Consider the following 19,493-nt stretch of genomic DNA (forward strand, 5'->3'; position numbering starts at 1 on the left):
TTTTCATCAAAGGATACCATAAAAGCCTCCCTGTCGATTAGACGATGCACATCTCTCAGAGTGTCTAAATGGAAAAGTGAATCCTTGATCCACAGATTCAAATACCGTTCGTTTTGGCAAAGACGAGGCTTCGAAGTTTCTACCGTCAAAGGCATAATAATTTTGGGTAGGGGACATGACCCCACTCTACCCCAGACACGGATACAACCGCTACGAATCCTTTCCTTTAATTCATCCCGAATAAAAATGCCGAAGTCTTTACAAACGGAAGAATTCTCAAAGATTCGACTCGGTGGGGTATCAGAATCATAGGGTCTGCCCTTAAAATTACCCTTAAAATGTCTAAAGAAATCAAAAATATTCACTCCGTCCGCCAGCCAAGACGTTACGTCTCTCGCAGTTTCAGGGGGAACCTTGTGTAACAAAGGCTTCCAGTGGCTTAAATTATTGTGCAAGTTTCCAGCTAAAAAATAATCTGGATTCAAAATTGGAAGGGAGTCCATCTCAAAAGCTACGTTGTTCTCTAAAAGCTGCTCCGCCTCTGGGTGTTTTATCAAACTGCGGGTTAAAGGAGAGAGTTCCTGGGATTTGTCCCCGGAAACCGTAATCCACCTTTGATGGTTTCGTTTCTCAACTTTTGATAGGTCAAAACCAATATACTCCCATGGGGGAATGGCGAAATCAAAACCGACATCCTGAAGAAGAAATTGACGTACAAAAATACAGACTGAAAATACCGAGGAACCCTCACCCCTAACCCGCATGGAAAAACCACTGGGGAATCAGTGTCCCCTGGGTAAAGAGTGTGGTTACCTTAATACACAAACAAACAAACAAAAAAACCAAAAAAACAAAGAAATGATGCAAATACACAGTTCTACCTAAATTTTAGTTTTTGCCTTTTTCATTAATTGACAGTCTTTAATGAGATGGTTTACAGAGTCGCAAAAATGACACTGCATGCGATTTTGAGGGCGACTAGCCCTTCCAAAAAACCTCGGTCTAGGTTGATAACCTGGAAAACCGAATCCTTGAAAAGGAGGAAAAAACATGGAGGGAGGTGGATATAAATTAGACATAGGGGATTGTGGCCTGGATTCGACCTCTTTCCGTTCACCATCAGTAGATTTAGTTAGAACAGTTGACTTTTCGTTCATGCACTTCGCCAAAACTTTTGAAACCTCATCGCCAGCAGCTCCTCCCAAAACTGAAAGACACAAAGTTGACAAGTTGATTTTCCCCTGATGTCTGGATGCCTGCCTGGCAAGCTCCTCCAAAATATCCCGATCTTCATGTCCGTAAGATCTCGCAAGACTTGCGAGCTCATCAAGGGTCAGTAGAATTAGAGATTCAGAGGGGTCATTTTGGGTGGCTAAGAACCTTACTTTAGTTTTAAGCCGATCAATACTCTTATCTTGCGACTTTTCCACCTCATCACACCTCCTCTTGGACTCGACATGCTCATCTTGGTCCTCTAAGGTCCGTTTACCATAACCACTAGTACTAGCCTGGAAGAAGAAAACAAAAACAAAAAGGAAAGAAAAATAACAAGGAGGCACAGAACAAAGAGGCACGAGATCCCATTACAGTAGAAAACCCACCTGAAGTTCGCTCAAAATCTGTCCTTTCGGTTGACCAACCTCATGGGCGTATATAATGGCGTGATGCAGAGCCAGTCTAGCTGAAGCCTCATCTAACCCCTTTTCTGCCATTCCAAGAATCTCATCTATCTTTTCGCCAGTCACCATCCTAAAGCCTGTCTGTATCTCCTAAAATTAAAGGAAGGAGTTTGTGAAGACTGGAAAATGCCACATGAAGAAAAATTCTAAGTAAAACTAAGTCTTGGGGCTAAAAACCAATACAAAAGGAGATCTAACCTGAAAACCGACAATTTCTGTTCTTTCACCCAAATGAAGTCTGGCTAATTCGCCTACATCTGTTGCTCGTTCTCTTATTCGCCTCACCAAGGGAATAAGGTTAATTCCCTTCAAGGAATGTCTTTTCTTCAAAACTGTGACTACCATGATAACTAAAGGAAAACCAGAACAACGTTCTAAAAATTGATGGCCAAAAATTCAATAATAGAACTGGTAATACTAATCACGAAGACAATAACAACACAAGCGAGAAAATATCATCACGATGGACCTTTAAAATCACAAATTACACGACCAGAGGCGGACGCAAGATAATCGGTTAGGGGGCTCGCGGTGTCGAAAGGGATTCTTGGTGCATATGTGGACCCAAATATAACAAGTAACTCCGTCCGCGACATCTTTACAAACCAGTAAAACTTCAGAAATTGCACATTTTAAAGGAACAGAAAAATAACAGAATAAATCGATTATTATGGGGGCGCAGTAGCCTAGAGCCGTCCACCTGGGTCCGCCACTGCCCACGATCTTCAACCCTGTATAGCTGACCTACTCACACAGATCGTGCAGAGTCAACGAAACCATCAGAGGTTACTTCATACATCCGTATAGAACTTGGAACAGACGGGACAAAAAGAGTTAAAAAATGGTCCACGAAAAACAAAACAACAACCACTGCCGGACAAATATGAAGAAAACATTCAATTTGAAAAACTGAAAAATGGCGTCCATCACGCACGTGATTGTATCAAAGTCATGGTATTTGGCTCTCCTAGCCAAGTTCATAGCCTCCGGCTCTCAAAGCCCAGCAAAACAAGGCTTCCCACAGCCATCTAAACTATAAAAATGGCTCTCTCGGGCTAGCTTCCAACAGCTATTTAACTTTAAAGAAAAAACAAACAAAAACATACCAGAATGCAGCCGAATCAAATGCGTCTGTCATCGACACAATTCAAGTCAAGAGTGAATAAATGCTCAACTCACGCATGCGCATAAAACCACTGAGACTATGAGGACATCAGATGTATATTAACTGAGAAAGTAATTAATTCAGCTAACATTTTATGATGGTTATTGGAGTCTTTTGAATAAATGTACATGTATAAATTTATGGACTGTATTATAAATGTGCGTATTCATTTGCAAGGTATTTATACTATTTAGAGTTTATAAATTAATAAAAATATTTGGTAATGTATTTATAGTTTGGAATCTAACATTGGTAAAATTTGGACAGTGTAACAAATAGTGTTCCGTATCCTCTATATAATGGCCACAGGAACAAGCTGGGTTGTCCATTAAGTGCATAGTGAATTTATGGTAGTTTAAGTTGCTTTTATTGTGACGCAGTTTTGTATGGATTATTTGAGAAGAACGCTTTCCGGTGTAAAAATATTTAGGTAGTAATATATCATCATTGGTTTAGTGTGCTTTAAAGATTTTTATAGTAGGGCATACTTTCGTGTGCTCAGGTAAATTATTCCAGTCTTTTAATACGGACGGTAGAAAGGAGTTTTTATAAAATGTAGTATTAGCAGGAATATTTCTTATATTTCTATATAGTTGTGAATTCTGAGTTTCGTAAGAGTTTACATACAAGGATTTGGGAGGAACTAGGATAGACAAGTAACCTGGAGTTATTTTATTCACCATTTTGTAAAACAGAATTAGTTTATGGCGATATCGTCTAATTTCAAGCGAAGTGAACCCGGATTCACTAATCCAGTGATTGTTCTAAGGGCATCAAGATTTAAGTTTTCATGTACAGTACTTTTGTGTTTAGTACAATTATTCCAGATTATGTCACCACAGTCAAATAACGGTAGTATAAATGCTTTGTATATTGTTTCAAGGGACCTTCTGCTTAAACAATATTTTAAACTTCTGAAACAATCTATAAATTTACTAACTTTGATTACCGTTTAATCTATAAATTTGCTTAAACAATATTTTAAACTTCTGAAACAATCTATAAATTTACTAACTTTGATTACCGTATAATCTATAAATTTACTAACTTCGATTACCATATAATTAATTACAATTACTACTTAAATAAACTCCTACTAGTCCTAGATGCTTGTGTTTTTTGCTATCAGTTAGTGCTGTTCCGTCAAAGTAAAGATTAATAAGAGTAGGGTTTTGTTTTCTCGAGAATTTAATAGTCTTTGTTTTGTGCGGATTAAAGTTAATTTTCCAACTTTTTGACCAGTTACTAAATTTCTTTAAGTCTTCATTTAGAAGGGATTGGCATCCTATTTGATCGATTACCTTGTATAGGGACGGATATTTGGATTTATTCCACACGTAAATCAGAAATAGAAGAGGCCTGAGAACCGAGCCTTGTGGTACTCCAGAATTTAACTTGAGGTCATCAGAGCTTTGACTAGGGATTATAACTGACTGTTGACGGTTTTGTAAGTAATTTTCAATTAATCTTAGTAGTTTTCCCCGGATTCCAATAGAGTTTAATTTATAGATGAGACCCTTGTGCTAAACACGGTCAAATGCCTTACTAACATCACAGAATATGGACTTTACTTCATTACCGTGATCAAGCGACTGACAAATTTGGTCATTTAAGTCAACTAATTGGAATATTGTGGAGTCATTACTTCTGAAATCATGACTAAAAAGAAAATTGTTAATATATTTAAAAATACATTTCTCAAAGATTACTACGCTGGCTTGTTTCCAACATTTGGGAAAAGTGCTGTTGTCGATTAAGAAATTGAAAAGTTTTGTTAAGTTCCTGCATAGGGTTTTTGAGGCAGACGGAGGTTAAAATATCATGCACTTCGGAAGATGTGATCACTATGTATTCAATTGAAAAATCATTAAAGACACTATTAAAAATATTTGCCTATTTGTTTGTATCATAAAATATTGTGTTATTAAAATGGAGAGGGTGTTAGTGCTCAGGAGATTAAGAATGTTGACTGGGTAATCGAGTTTAGTTTCTTGATTATCAAAGAAGCCGTCACAGCTATACTTGTATTCTGTTACCTTCGTAATACAACTAAAGTAAAATACGGTTTTGCATGTACGATAGGTCTACTGTTATTTTCAGGTACCGTAATGGTACCAGGATCTGAACCCCAGATAGAATAATGAACGCAGCCATGATACCCTGATGAACCGCGCGGGGTGTTTGGGACGATAATTTTTACTTATTGTATGGGTTTTAAAACTTGTTTGTATTTGTTAAAATTGGGATTATCAGTAATACTTTGGCCACCTTTATAAACTAGAGATTCACAGCTTCACAACGATGCCAAGTATTACGTAAGGAGACTGGCTGGTCATCCGGCTGCATTATCTGTTTTGAAATATAGTCAGAATGGTCAGCTCCTTATCTAAATCTTACATAATGCCTTAAAATATTAGTATTGAACATCCATTACGTTTCAATATTCCAGACCCAGTGGTTGATAGCCATCTTAAAATGTTGTGGTTTAGTTAACAGGAATGGAGAGGGGAAGAATGGGATAGAAAAGATACCGGTAGACGAGATAAAATAAAAGCTTTTAATAGAGCCATTGCTCATGGAAAAGATTGTCACAATAATGGAAACACAAGAAATGAAATGAAATGGGGTTTAATGTCCCACTGTTCTGCTCGAACTGTAAGAATGAAATGAAATAAAATGAGTTTAATGTCCTAGGCTAATGAAGACTGTCATATGCCATACAGTGTGTGGGGGGGTCACAGTGGGTAAGACGCTGGTTCACTAGCCTGGAGGTCGGGTGTTCGATTCCTGCATTGGCCGAGAAAGTACGTCTAGATTTTCCGACGTGGTTCCCCCTTGTCACTGATGCAGGACGGAGGGCCTGACAAGGACAGCTGTCTAGTCATTCGGATGGGGCAAAAAAACAAGTTCCTGTGTACACATTGGCGTGCACGTAAAAGATCCCTTGACAGTTGGAATTCGATATAAGAGTAGTATGTGGGACTTACTTAACGATTTTGATACATATGCGATCGGTTTAATGTCTTGACGTAAAACTGCCCCTAAACCATTTGAACTCGCACCAATGGAAAGCGCCACAGATTTTTCTACATCGAAATATTGTAGTACTGGTGCGTGCAAAACTAAATATTTTAATTTTTCAAAAGTATTGATTTGTTCAGAATTAAACTGCCATTCAACATCTTTTTCTAGTAATAAACGAAAAGGTGCAGCGATCTTTGAATAATTAGGAATAAACTTTGCAAGATATGTTACCATTCCTAAAAATCTCTGTAACGATGGTTTATCAACTGGATTGTCCATCTGGTTAATCGCGTCTAACTTCTTAGATCTTTAGTTAACAAATGTCCAATATACAAAATTAGACTTTGTTCAAATTTACATTTGTTTTTATTTAATATAAGGCTCACGTCACGAGCTCTTTCTATAATTAAGTCTAGAATTATGTTCCTCATTAGTTTCACCCCAAAGTAAAATATCGTCAACTATGACTTCAACCTCCATCTATGTTTTCAAATATTCCACACATAGCACATTGGAAAACTTCAGATGGCAAACTATACCAAATGGTAGACAATTGAATTGGTACCGTCCACAAAGGGTGTGTTAAATGTACATTTTTTAGAGCTTTCGCTACCTAATTGAATTTGCCAGTAACCTTGAGTCGCATCTAACTTCGAGAAAACAGCAGCATGGGGCATTCGCGAAACTATTTCTTCAACAGTTCTCATAGGAAAATGCTCACGCTTAACGACTTTCTTCAAATCTTTAGGATCAATACATAAACAAAGTGTATTATTTGGCTTAACAACCGTCACTAAACTATTTACCCAATCGGATGGACCTTTAACTTTTGAAATAACTCCCAAATTTTCCATCCTATCCAATTCATCTCTAATTTGGGTCTTATAGCAACTGGATTTACTGCTGGATCTGTAACTATATGATGTTTGATATCTTTAATACAGCCTAGTCCTCCGAACACATCAGAATATTCATGTAAAAGTTTCTCACATTTATTTAAAGGAACCTTGGGTTTATTCGTAATATTGTATATTCGCTGTACCAAACCCAACTCAACACACAACTTCAAACCAAGAATATATGGCACATCTGATTCTACCACTTGAAATTCTAATGCATGATATTTTTGTTTATACTGACAAACAAAAACATTTTGAGCTAATTACGTCAGCTGATGTCCCCCAAAGGCATTTAGTTTTACCCTTGTTTTTGATAGCGACCCTTTTGCTAATTTATCAAACAGGGATTTTGGCATAACGTTACATTTTGCTCCAGTGTCTAAATGTAAACTTTACTAAAGTGTCATTTATATTTAAAGTGACATAGTACTTAACTGATCACTAAGACTGCCTATCTCTTATAAAGCTATCACAATGATCAAATGATTCACCCACTTTTAAATGGGTTCGTCTGTCCCTCCGTCCGTCCGTCCGTCTGTTTGGCACACTTTTTGGGACACTATAACTCTCTTTCTAATTGAGCTAATGAGCATTTTTTGCTCAGGGTAAGCAGAGCTATAAGCAATTTGATTGGCTGAGACTTTGGAACACAATAACTCTCCTTCTGATTGAGCTAGAATGTTCAAACTGGGTGTAAGTGTTTATTAGGCCATGCCTTGATGGAGTTCGAAGATGAACATTTTCTACTTAGGGTAAGCAGAGATAAGCAATTTGATTGGTTGATGCTTTGGGACATGATAACTTTAGTTCTAATTAAGTGAGAGTGATGAAACTTAGTGTATAGTTTCATTACATCAATACCTGACTAAGTTCAATAATGAGCATTTTCTGCTCAGGGCAAGCAGAGTGATAAGCAATTTAATTGGGCAGACTTTGGAACATAATAACTCTCCTGCTAATTGAGCTAGAATGTTCAAATAGAGCAATTAAGACTATTTGCATAAATAAGTTTATGGTTGATAGAGATTTTAAATTTCCATCTTTCATACTGATTGTACAGGATTAAAGTTAATGGGTTTCAAACCTAGAAGTAAACTAAAGAAATATTATCAAGTGAAACCAGGACAGTTTATTTATCCCGATGAAGATGTGAGTACAATCTTTACACTAAATTAACTTTCTTGACTTCTTAACTAGATAAGGGGCTGCACAGGCCTCTTCACTAGAATGTCCCAAGTATCAAATCGTGATGGGTGCTGAGAAGAACCTTGCAGATTTTTATATGCCCACATGTTCATGTGGACGTGTTTTGTTGTCGCCTGTCCGTACGTCCATCAGTGTCCATCCATCCACAATTTGTTTGCGGACATGTATCACTTTGGTCTTATTCTAGTAACGAGGTCTGAGCATAACAAGACGAGTGACTTCAAAAGAAAACTAGCGGCCATATTGTACAGACTACTTATGTAAGTAGAACATGTATTTTAATTAGATAAGGGGCTGCACAGGCCTCTTCACTAGAATGTCCCAAGTATCAAATCGTGATGGGTGCTGAGAAGAACCTTGCAGATTTTTATATGCCCACATGTTCATGTGGACGTGTTTTGTTGTCGCCTATCCGTACGTCCATCAGTGTCCATCCATCCACAATTTGTTTGCGGACATGTATCACTTTGGTCTTATTCTAGTAACGAGGTCTGAGCATAACAAGACGAGTGACTTCAAAAGAAAACTAGCGGCCATATTGTACAGACTACTTACGTAAGTAGAACATGTATTTTAATAAGGTCACATGATACTATAATGAGATCACATGCTACATCTCCCTTCTTTTAGTGTTTACCTAAAATTATTATATCACCGTTACACCCTAAGGACGACTGAGTTCGAATTTCGTGAAAATCGGCCCAAAACTGACAGACAAAATGGCCGCCGTTCGTTCTCAAATAGCATAAAAATATGGTATATCAAGGTTGTGGACCCTATAGAGGTCACAATTTTTATCCGATTTTGTTGAAACTTGAAATGTAAGTTTATAACCCAAAGATCTCGGTTCCTTATGGTATTCGCGCATATCGTCCTGAATTATGGCCCCTTATTGTATGAAAATAGCGTTTTTAGCTTGTGGACCCTAGAGAGGTCATAATTTTTATCTGATTTAAAAAATCATATTATTATATCACCGTTACACCCTAAGGACGGCTGAGTTCGAATCTCGTGAAAATCGGCCCAAAACTGACAGACTAAATGGCCGCCCCTCGTTCTCAAATAGCGTAAAAATATGGTATATCAAGGTTGTGGACCCTATAGAGGTCCCTTTTGATATTTGTGCATTTCAGACCATAACTTTCTGGATTATTGCCCTGATTGTACAAAAAATCCTGTTTGTTTTTAACTTGTTCTCTATCAATCTCTTGCAAAATGTGGGCGTATCCTGCCTGACAGCCGCTGGTTCAGTAACCAAGTGAACTAATCTCTAGATTTTATTTCTACAATTCCCACAAGGCCTTAATACTGCTATAAAAAAATTATAATGCATTATATTGCCGTCTGTCCGTCCGTCCGTCCATCCATCCGTCGTCCACAATTTCTTGTGAACACTCTACAGACTCTACTCTACAATTTACGGCCCTAGATCACTTTGAAAAATCTTGTGGATGCTCTAGAGACCAATGTTATCATCTGATTGACTTTAGATTGATAAACAGAGTTTGATAACTTGAACAGCTAAATCCATGATATTGAATGTTTCGTATATTAAACGTTAGCAAGGGGCAGAACTAAAAGGCAAACAAATTCTAATGATTTTATGATAATTACCTAATGAGTTGTTACTCTTAATCAGATTTGAGTGTATTATAAATGTTTCATTACCGACAATAGAAAAAATATGCGACAACTCGGATAACTTAGCTGCTGTGGGGCGTATGTTTTGTTGCCTGGCAACCTATCTTTCACCCAACACGTACGTTGTTGAAGATTTACGTAATTTCTATGCTGTTTTTTTTTTATTTAATATGACAGTTGATTGGATTCGAAGAGCAGTTTAGCATATCAAGGCTGTGGACCCTCAAGAGGTCACAATTTTGATCTGATTTTGATGAAACTTGAAATGTATGTTTATATCGCATTTCCTTTCGATATTCGCACATATCGGATTGTAACACTGAGAACTACAAAGTGGTTAAACTGTACACAGCCCTTATAGAAAATTATGTCTTCGGCATTATCTCTACGTCTATCGAAAGAAAATTAATTTTCCGACTATTACTCGGTATTACCGCGTTAAAACTGTAAATAAGGTGTGTTAATTAACGAGGGTGAAAAACTGTAGGAGAGGTGAGTTAATTAACGCTAGGGGTGAAAAACTGTAGGAGAGGTGAGTTAATTAACGCTAGGGGTGAAAAACTGTGCGACGGTGCGTTTTCAGTAGAGGTGTGTTAATTAACCGACCGGTAAAAAATGAATGTCAATGTTGTGTATTGTTTAATTGGCGTGTTTTCTCGCTAGTTGCGATAACTGCACCAAAAGGAGTATAATCAAGGACCAACAGGCTTTAGCTGACACGTACGTGTTAAATCAAAATTTGGGAAGTAAAACTGTTTTACCGTGCGATTTATCATTCAACCATCTGTTTTACGTAGGTCTTTTAAAGACAGGTCTTTAGATAGGCGTGTGTGCTTGCTATGATCTACGTTTAACCCTATCGTATATGGAAAGGCGAATATAATGTTGTCATTTATAAATACCGACCAGTCAGCGCCCAATTTGAATATCCACGGGAATATAGAGAGTAAATCCAGCAACAACAACCGAACTATATTTCTGCTTTATTATTAAAAGACGCGCACTCACCGTTTGACATTTATTAAATTTATAAAAATGTGCCACGATGCGTAAATTGTGCATCTTACCTTCAATTGGCGTGCACGTAAAAGATCCCTTAGCAGTAGGTGTTCGATATAAGAATAGGCCGTAGTGCCGCTGTCCGGGCAAAATTTCCCTTATAGCACACTGTATGGCGTATAAGAATAGGCCGTAGTGCCACTGTCCGGGCAAAATTTCCCTTATAGCACACTGTATGGCGTATGCCCGTCTTCATTAGCCCAGTTCAGAGCAGAACAGTAGGATGTTAAACCCAATTTCATTTCATTTCAAAACTGCGTTAGGCTGTTCATCTAATTAATGTGATTTATATTTGATATCTGTGATTGATATCCGACTATCTTAAAAAAAAATAGCCTATTAAAAACTAACATCTAATAATGAGCTATATGTTCTTTCAGAAAGTATTCAGATATCATAAATTATTTGCTAGCTATTATAAAAACGTACAATACACAAACAGGGTAAGCGATATGATCAACCTTCCCGAAGAGCTACCAATTTGTCAGAATTTTCAAAGAAAAAATTGACAAAGTTTATAGTGTAATATCAGTATCATCTCAAATAAAGCAACCGAACAGTTTTCCAATACGCGCGAATAAGCTCGCGCACGCCTTTACATGTGATAGAATTGTTACTTTGATCAAAGGGATGTTATTGCTCTGCACGGACTATGGGTGAAACGGTTAGACGTGAAATCTGAAATGGTTGGGTTGACATTTGAATGGTACAAATTTGAAAACACAAATGATAACTTGTCGGAAGACGAGAATAATTATATTTACGAGAATAGTATATGTACGAGAATAAGTATATTTACATACGGCAAATTTGGCTTATTCACTATATACACGGGGATATTTAAATTATTTCTACCTGTTCCATATTTATAAATGACGACATTGCATTTCGTGCGATAGATTAAGGTCAATATTTTTATTTCATTTAAAGCAAATTTTTAAATAGCGTGACTATATGGTACGCAGTATAAACGCCAAGTATAGTCATAAGAATAGAAGACATGTCTCCAAAAAATGATTACATGTCATATCGGGCGTATGTGCTTCTTTGATATGTTAGATCACGGGACAATTCTGTAATTGCATAAAAGCGGCTATTATAAATTACAAGTTCTGGAATGAGGATCGTTGGATTGTATGCGATATAAATTTAGTGAAAAGCTTAAGTAATTTAAGTTTAAATGTATCATTTGTGTGGAAATTACTACTGTTCGGTTGGTTGTGCCGTATTATACTATTCAAAAAAAGTAGGGGATATTTGATTTTGGGGGCATAATACTAAAATATGCAAATGACTACGAAAAAAGTCACTATAGAACCTAACAGAAGAAACATTTCCAGTTACATGTGACGCCCAAACGCACCAATAGCTACCGCATGGAATGCAGGTGATGCTTGGGATCATCATGGGGGTCCAACCCAAGATTTGCACGACTCTGACTTTGAATGTTACAGTCATTGTGGCATTGAATTCCAGGGTGGAAACATCAGTTTAATTGTTTTAGTGACCAGAAAACAAATTTTGATATGCGTCGGCTTACCCAAAATGAAAGGTCACGTGCCCTTGGCATGCTACAGATCGGCACAACACAGGCGGTTGTGGCGCGGACGATGAATGTTTCTCAGTCTGTCATAAGCAGGCTATGGTCCAGATACCGTGATACACAATCTGTACAGGACAGACCACGCTCAGGTCGACCAAGGGCGACAACTCAAGCCCAGGATCGATTTATCCGTACCTTGGCCTTGAGAAATCGTGTCATCACAGCAAATCAGATCAGCGCTCGTCTTCAAACAGACACTGGTGTGAGAGTGAGTGGCCAGACGATTCGGAATCGACTGCATAGGGGTCACCTTCGCGCCCGACGTCCTCGCGTGATCCCTTGTTTGAGAGATCATCACATTCAGGCAAGACGTCGTTGGTGTAGGGATCGTCAACACTGGGATAATCGACGCTGGAGCAATGTGATGTTTTCAGATGAGTCAAGGTTCACTGTTGATTTTTTGGACAGACGTAGGAGGGTGTGGCGTCGTCGAAACGAGCGCTTCCAAGACGTTAACGTCACCAGACATGATCGATTTGGGGGTGGTTCTGTTATGGTGTGGGGAGGCATCACTGTTGCTGGAAGAACGGCTTTACATGTTGTTGCAGGGCGTGTTACAGGCCAGTACTACCGGGACAACATCTTGGCAGTCCATGTTGTGCCATTCGCACGACGTCATGGCCGCCGTTTCATCTTCCAGGATGACAACGCATATGTCACAGGGCCAGGATCGTTACAGGTTACCTCCAACAACAGAACATCACCACATTACCTTGGCCAGCACTGAGTCCCGACCTCTCCCCCATCGAGCATGTCTGGGACATGCTTGGACAGAGGTTACGTCAACGTCAACAACGTCCTGCCAATGTCCAAGAACTTGGTGCTGCGTTGCAACAGGAATGGGACAATCTGGACCAAAATGACCTTAGACGTCTCATTAGGAGTATGCCACGTCGGATCAATGCTTGTTTGGCAAACAGAGGAGGATTTACCCGTTACTGACTTGGTTGTGATGCTGTGGTAACTTTGCTGTTTGACCCCGGGTATCATTTTACCCTTATAATGGTCAGTCTGTGCCTTACTTAGTCTAACAATCATTTGGAATAAATCGATGAATGTGAACTTCATTTCATTTTGTCATTTGTTTCTTCGTCAGTTTCATTAGGTGACTTTAATAACACTTAAAAATCAAATATCCCCTACTTTTTTTGAATAGTATATTTATCAATATGGAGATTTTTGTTTTATGGATATTGCTATTGAAGTTAAGATGCACAATTTACGCATCATGGCACGTTTTTATAAATTTAAAAAATGTCAAACGGTTAGTGCGCGTCTTTTAATAATAAAGCAGAAATATAGTTCGGTTGTTGTTGCTGGATTTAATCTCTATATTCCCGTGGATATTCAAATTGGGCACTGACTGGTCGGTCTTTATAAATGACAACATTATATTATCCTTTCCGTATACGATAGATTATGGTCCATATTTTTAATTCATTAAATGCAACTTATAGTACGCAATACAAAAGGGTTAAACGTAGATCATCGCGAGCACACACGCCTATCTAAAGACCTGTCTTTAATTATACAAAGACCTACGTAAAACACACGGTCGAATGATAAATCGCACGGTAAAACAGTTTTACTTCCCAAATTTTGATTTAACACGTACGTGTCAGATAAAGCCTGTTGGTCCTTGATTATACACCTTTTGGTGCAGTTATCGCAACTAGCGAGAAAACACGCCAATTAAATAATACACATTAATTAACACACCTCTACTGAAAATGCACCGTCGCACAGTTTTTCACCCCTAGCGTTAATTAACTCACCTCTCAGACAGTTTTCACCCCCGTTAATTAACACACCTTATTTACAGTTTTAACGCGGTAATACCGAGTAATAGTCGGAAAATTAATTTTCTTTCGATAGACGTAGAGATAACGCCGAAGATATAATTTTCTATAAGGGCTGTGCACAGATTGACCACTTAGTAGTTCTCAGTGTAACTTCTTGGATTATGGCCGCTGGTTGTACTAAATCACATTATATTTTTCGCTCATTTTCTTTCCATCTCTTGCAAAATGTGGACATATCTTGCATGGCAACTGCTTGTTTAAGCTCAGTCATTACTTTTAAGGGTGGAGTTTGCGGAGCTGAGAAGGAAAGTGTGTTTTATCATTCAAATGGTACCCCCAAAATATGAGATACACTTATGTATGTATACATCTGAAAAAGAGTACGCATAAACACTGCAGATCAGGAAATCAATCCCTTACCCCCTCCCAACACACATTGCACAAGTAGCTATTGAAATGAAAATGATCATGTTAGAAGTTCATACAGCTAATAACTTCTGTTGTACCTTGTCATAGTCTTATCTGTTCCTTAATATTCAAAGCAGGCTATGGTCAGATAAAAATATTGATTTTAGAAAATGGTGACTACAAAATGTATTAGTTTTTTTTTTTTTTAGTCCATAGCTGGTAGTACAACAATGTTTACGGCTTTATTAAAGAAATGTTTAGACCGGGATGTTACACCAATATGTCAATATATACCACGAAAAAACAACCCACCTAAATTTGTTGCTTTACTACCACAGGTATATATGATATTTTACTCGTAATACTATATTCTTTTGAATTTTTGGGCTATCAGTGGTGTCACATACTGCATACTTTGACTTTTTGTCTCAGGGTCATAGTGATAACCCAGGTTTTATCCAGAATATAGGACAAGAAAACAAGTAGGTTCTCAGATAGTCCTCAATTAGCTGTTGAGTCACCATGACTCTCAGCCGTTTTTTGTTCTTCAGTCAACATTCTGGACACCCAACGGGCAAACACCTTATGTGCAAATGTTCATGGATTATTCGTTCCACTGATGTTTTGCTAATGTCATGTACGAATGAGCATTCTTTGTGTTAGGTCATCATGAATATGCTACTTAATCACAGCTCTGCTTACTGTTTTCTCCATTTTGAGAGGCAATGAGAGGATCATGCTGTTTGACAGCTATATAGTAAAATATAGTAGTATGTGAAATTCATGATTGTTGAAGCATTCGATAATTACTACCAGAGTTATGACACTTGTTGATCTAGAGGCTAAAGTTATCACACATTTCTCCTTAAATTTATACACAGTGTTTGTAGTAACAGTGCATGATTTGCATTTTCTTGCAAAATATCAAATTTCTCATGGCTTAATCCATGCTAATATGTACTCAGATTGATTATTTAACATTTAATTAAGAAAACAAAATCAAAATATCAACTCTAGGTAATCTCCCGGCTTGGATTCAGTTGGATTAAAAACAGGCCCATCAATCAAATTTCGCGAACACACATTAAGATGGTGGTGTGGATGTTATAATATCATGAAGTCGTCCGACAATAAACAAGACTTGTAATTGCCGTTCAGCCTACCATAGATGGTGGAAAGTTCCACAGATTTGGTCCATAAGGAGCAGCATGGAATGTTTGGACTGATATTCCAATTAAAAATTTAACTTTTACAATATTGTAGTTAGAAAGGGATTCATATATCACTCAAATCACGCATAGGATCTTTAAGGCCCTATAAAAAAGGCAATCGATTTTCAGCGATTTCTAATAACTTGAAGTTCTAAATTCATCATATTACATGTTTCGTATAATATATACTGAGCGCCATGGAAAACGCATCACTTTTTTTTTCCCAAATATTTTATTACTAGGTGGTTTTGTATGTATGATATTATGCAATACTATGAACTATTCTTTCACACAATGCTCTCAAACGCAAAAAATATCGGCCCCTTTGCACAAAAAAAATTGCACGAGATACACATGAAAACCCAAATATTCACGTGCAGCATTGTGTGTGTGAGCCCTTTAAAAGCCTGTTTTCAACTTAATGTGCAGTACATGAACTGTGAAACGTCAATCTGTCGTAATTTATTGTTGGACGTGTGAAGAAATCGAGCTAGAGATGCCAAGACTTACTGAAAATCAACGGAATGAAACCATGGGAATCTCCAGGGGTTGCATGTCTACACGTGCTATTGCCAGACACTTCAATTGTTATCAGTCCTCTATTGTAAGGTTGGTGGAACATGTTCGAGTTACTGGATCAACACGTGACCGTCAACGTCCTGGTCCACAACGCGTTACAACCCAGGCTCAAGACCGCTACATTTGGGTCACTCATCTGCGTGACAGATTCCGCCCAGCGACTCGAACAGGTGAAAGCAGTCATCGGAAGACAAGGACCAGTAAGTGCCAACACCGTAAGACGTTGTCTAAGAGAAGTAGGACTCCGTGCACGACGACCTTATGTTGGAGCTATCCTCTGGGATCATCACTGTCAGCGGCGTTTGATATGGGCTCAAAGACACCAGACATGGAGAAGAGTAGACTGGCAAAGTGTGCTCTTCAGTGATGAGAGTCGCTTTCATCTTTATCACGCTGATAGCCGTCAACGTTTGTGGAGACGTCTTGGGGAACGTCTTGCAGACTGCTGCGTCTTCGAAACGTATCGATGGGGTGGGGGAAGTGTAATGGTGTGGGGAGGCTTCATGTTTCATCACCGGACCGCCCTACACATTTGCAGGGGTCGCGTTAATGCTGTAGCCTACCTTGATGATGTCTTGCAACCAATTGTTGTTCCGATGTTCCACAACTTCAGCACTTCCAACAGGATAATGCACGTCTGCATACCGCTTGTTTTAGTATGGACTACCTGGCTGCTAACAACATCAATGTCTTGGACTGGCCAGCCATGTCTCTGGACATGGCACCGATAGAACATGTCTGGGATGAGATTGGACGCCGTCGTATCGGAGACCACAGATGCACACCATTGCTGCTTTAGAAGCTGCTCTTGTCCAAGAATGGAACAATTTGCCCCAGGCCTTCTTTCAAATATTGGTAAATTCCATGCAACGTCGCTGCACAGTGTGCATAAGAGGCCATGGAGGACACAAGCGCTACTGACATCTGTGTCGTACTTTTGGTTTTACCCCTCTGACTTTGTACCGTTGATTACAGATTAAACATCCATAAGTGTACAAATGTGTTGTTATTGATGTGTTCCCATTTGAATATTGTTCCCAATAAGAAGCATAAATAAATAAGATATGTTTACAGGATCATTTTGTTATACGAAAAACTAAGTGATGCGTTTTCCATGGCGCTCAGTATATAATACAGGTAGTATCGGGAAGAAGTAGAAGCCAAACAAATTCTAATGATTTTTAATAATTACTTAATGGGTTGTTACTCTTAAGCAGTTTAAATACGCCTGCATAGTTCTTAAATGATTTTTATACGTCCACATTTTCATGTGGACGTATGTTGTTGTCACCCCTGTCCGTCCGGACGTCCATTCGTCCGTCCGTCCACAATTTGTTTGTGGACACTCTTCAGATCACAATTATTATCCGATTTTGACGAAACTTGAAATATAGGTTTATCTCCAAAAGATCTCGGCTGCTTTCGATATTGGAATGTATCGGATCGAAACTTCATGGATTATGGCCCCTGTTTGTACAAAAAATCACGTTTTTAGCTTGTGAACACTGAAGAGGTCACAATTTTTATCCGATTTTGTCGAAACTTGAAAAGTTTATAACCCAAAGATCTCGGTTCCCTTCGATATTCGCGCATATCGGACCGTAACTTCCTGAATTATGGCCCCTGATAGTACGAAAAATCGTGTTTTTAGCTTGTGGACCCTATAGAGGTCATAATTTTTATCCGATTTAAAAAAACGTATTATTATATCACTGTTACACCCTAAGGACGGCTGAGTTTGAATTTCGTGAAAATCGGCCCAAAATTGACAGACAAAATGGACGCCCATCGTTCTCAAATAGAGTAAAACTATGGTATATCAAGGTTGTGGACCCAATGGAGGTCACAATTTTAATCTGATTTTGTTGAAACTTGAAATGTAAGTTTAAAACCCAAAGATCTTCGTTCCTTTCGATATTCGCGCATATCAGACCATAACTTCCTGAATTATGGCGCCTGATTGTACGAAAAATCTCGTTTTTAGCTTGTGGGCCCTATAGAGGTTATAATTTTTATCCGATTTTTAAAACTGTATTATTATATCACCGTTACACCCTAAGGGCGGCTGAGTTCGAATTTCGTGAAAATCGGTCCAAAATTGATAGACAAAATGGCCGTCGTTCTTCTCAAATAGCGTAAAAATATGGTATATCAAGGTTGTGGACCCTATAGAGGTCGAAATTTTTATCTGATTTTGTTGAAACTTGAAATGTAAGTTTATAACCCAAAGATCTCGGTTCCTTTCGATATTCGCACATATCGGATCGTAACTTCCTGAATTATGGCCTTTGATTGTAGGAAAAATCACTTTCTTTTTAACTTGTTCTCTATCCATCTCTCGAAAATGTGGGCGTATCCTGCGGGCCGCTGGTTGTCATTGGGACCACGACAGGATGAACCCTAATGATTTTCACTGTCCACCAATTGGAAATTTGGAAATGTGGGTGTATCTTGCATGGCAACTGCTTGTTTTTTATGTTTAGAAAGAAGAGCTAGATGACCATAAAATACAAATAACACCTCCTGGTTTTCATGTTATTATATTACCATATGCTGATGATTTTAGAAAAGTTAAACTTGATGATGAAGCTCCTAAAGGTATGTTATACTTTAGTATATTGTTACTTCCATAAGTGCTACTGGATATTTGTCTAACAAGTTTATGTACAGAAAAGTGTTATAAATGTCCTTCTGTCTAAATCTAATATATACATCTTATTGAGACGGTCACTAATTACATGTATAACTAGAACTGCGATGCAGTAATGACCGGTTTCACCGGTGCCACGTTACCCTTGAACTTACATCACTTCTGATGCCACGTTACCCATGAACTTATGTCACTTCCAATACCAATGAAACCGTTCCAACAGATTTCCACATAAGCATTGTACACGTGTTATAAAATGGACACAGAATCAACCAAATCCAGCAATATCAATTCCATTAATACATTTGTTACCATGTGTTACATATGTTGAAAAAGTGATCCTGACAAAATTTGTTACTAATTTACCGCTAAGTTATCTGATGAGACTTTCTAATGGGAAATTAAAATGCGAAAAAAAATCTTAAAAAGTGACCCTTATTTCCCGGCAACGGAAGAGGTTAGAAGCAATATCTATAGCATTGTATTAAATCATTCTATATGTTGGTTAAATATAATTTTAAAGGAATATTGAATAACATTCATTTTAAGAATATATTTATTTTGAAG

At 38.1% G+C, this 19,493-nt stretch overlaps 1 protein-coding gene across 7 annotated transcripts in view; it reads left to right on the forward strand.

The window, feature by feature from the left end:
- The window catches only part of LOC126825389 (X-ray repair cross-complementing protein 5), a 284,666-nt gene that overhangs the window by 178,308 nt on the left and 86,865 nt on the right, over positions 1–19,493 (forward strand). For all 7 annotated transcript variants that reach the window (XM_050555024.2, XM_050555025.2, XM_050555022.2 and 4 more), the window contains 3 exons: positions 7,828–7,916; positions 14,696–14,824; positions 18,760–18,874. In XM_050555024.2, the coding sequence (XP_050410981.1) occupies positions 7,828–7,916; positions 14,696–14,824; positions 18,760–18,874 (333 nt within the window). The remainder of the gene's footprint in view (positions 1–7,827; positions 7,917–14,695; positions 14,825–18,759; positions 18,875–19,493) is intronic.

This window comes from Patella vulgata, chromosome 6 (assembly GCF_932274485.2).
Source record: "Patella vulgata chromosome 6, xgPatVulg1.2, whole genome shotgun sequence".
Lineage (NCBI taxonomy): Eukaryota > Metazoa > Mollusca > Gastropoda > Patellidae > Patella > Patella vulgata.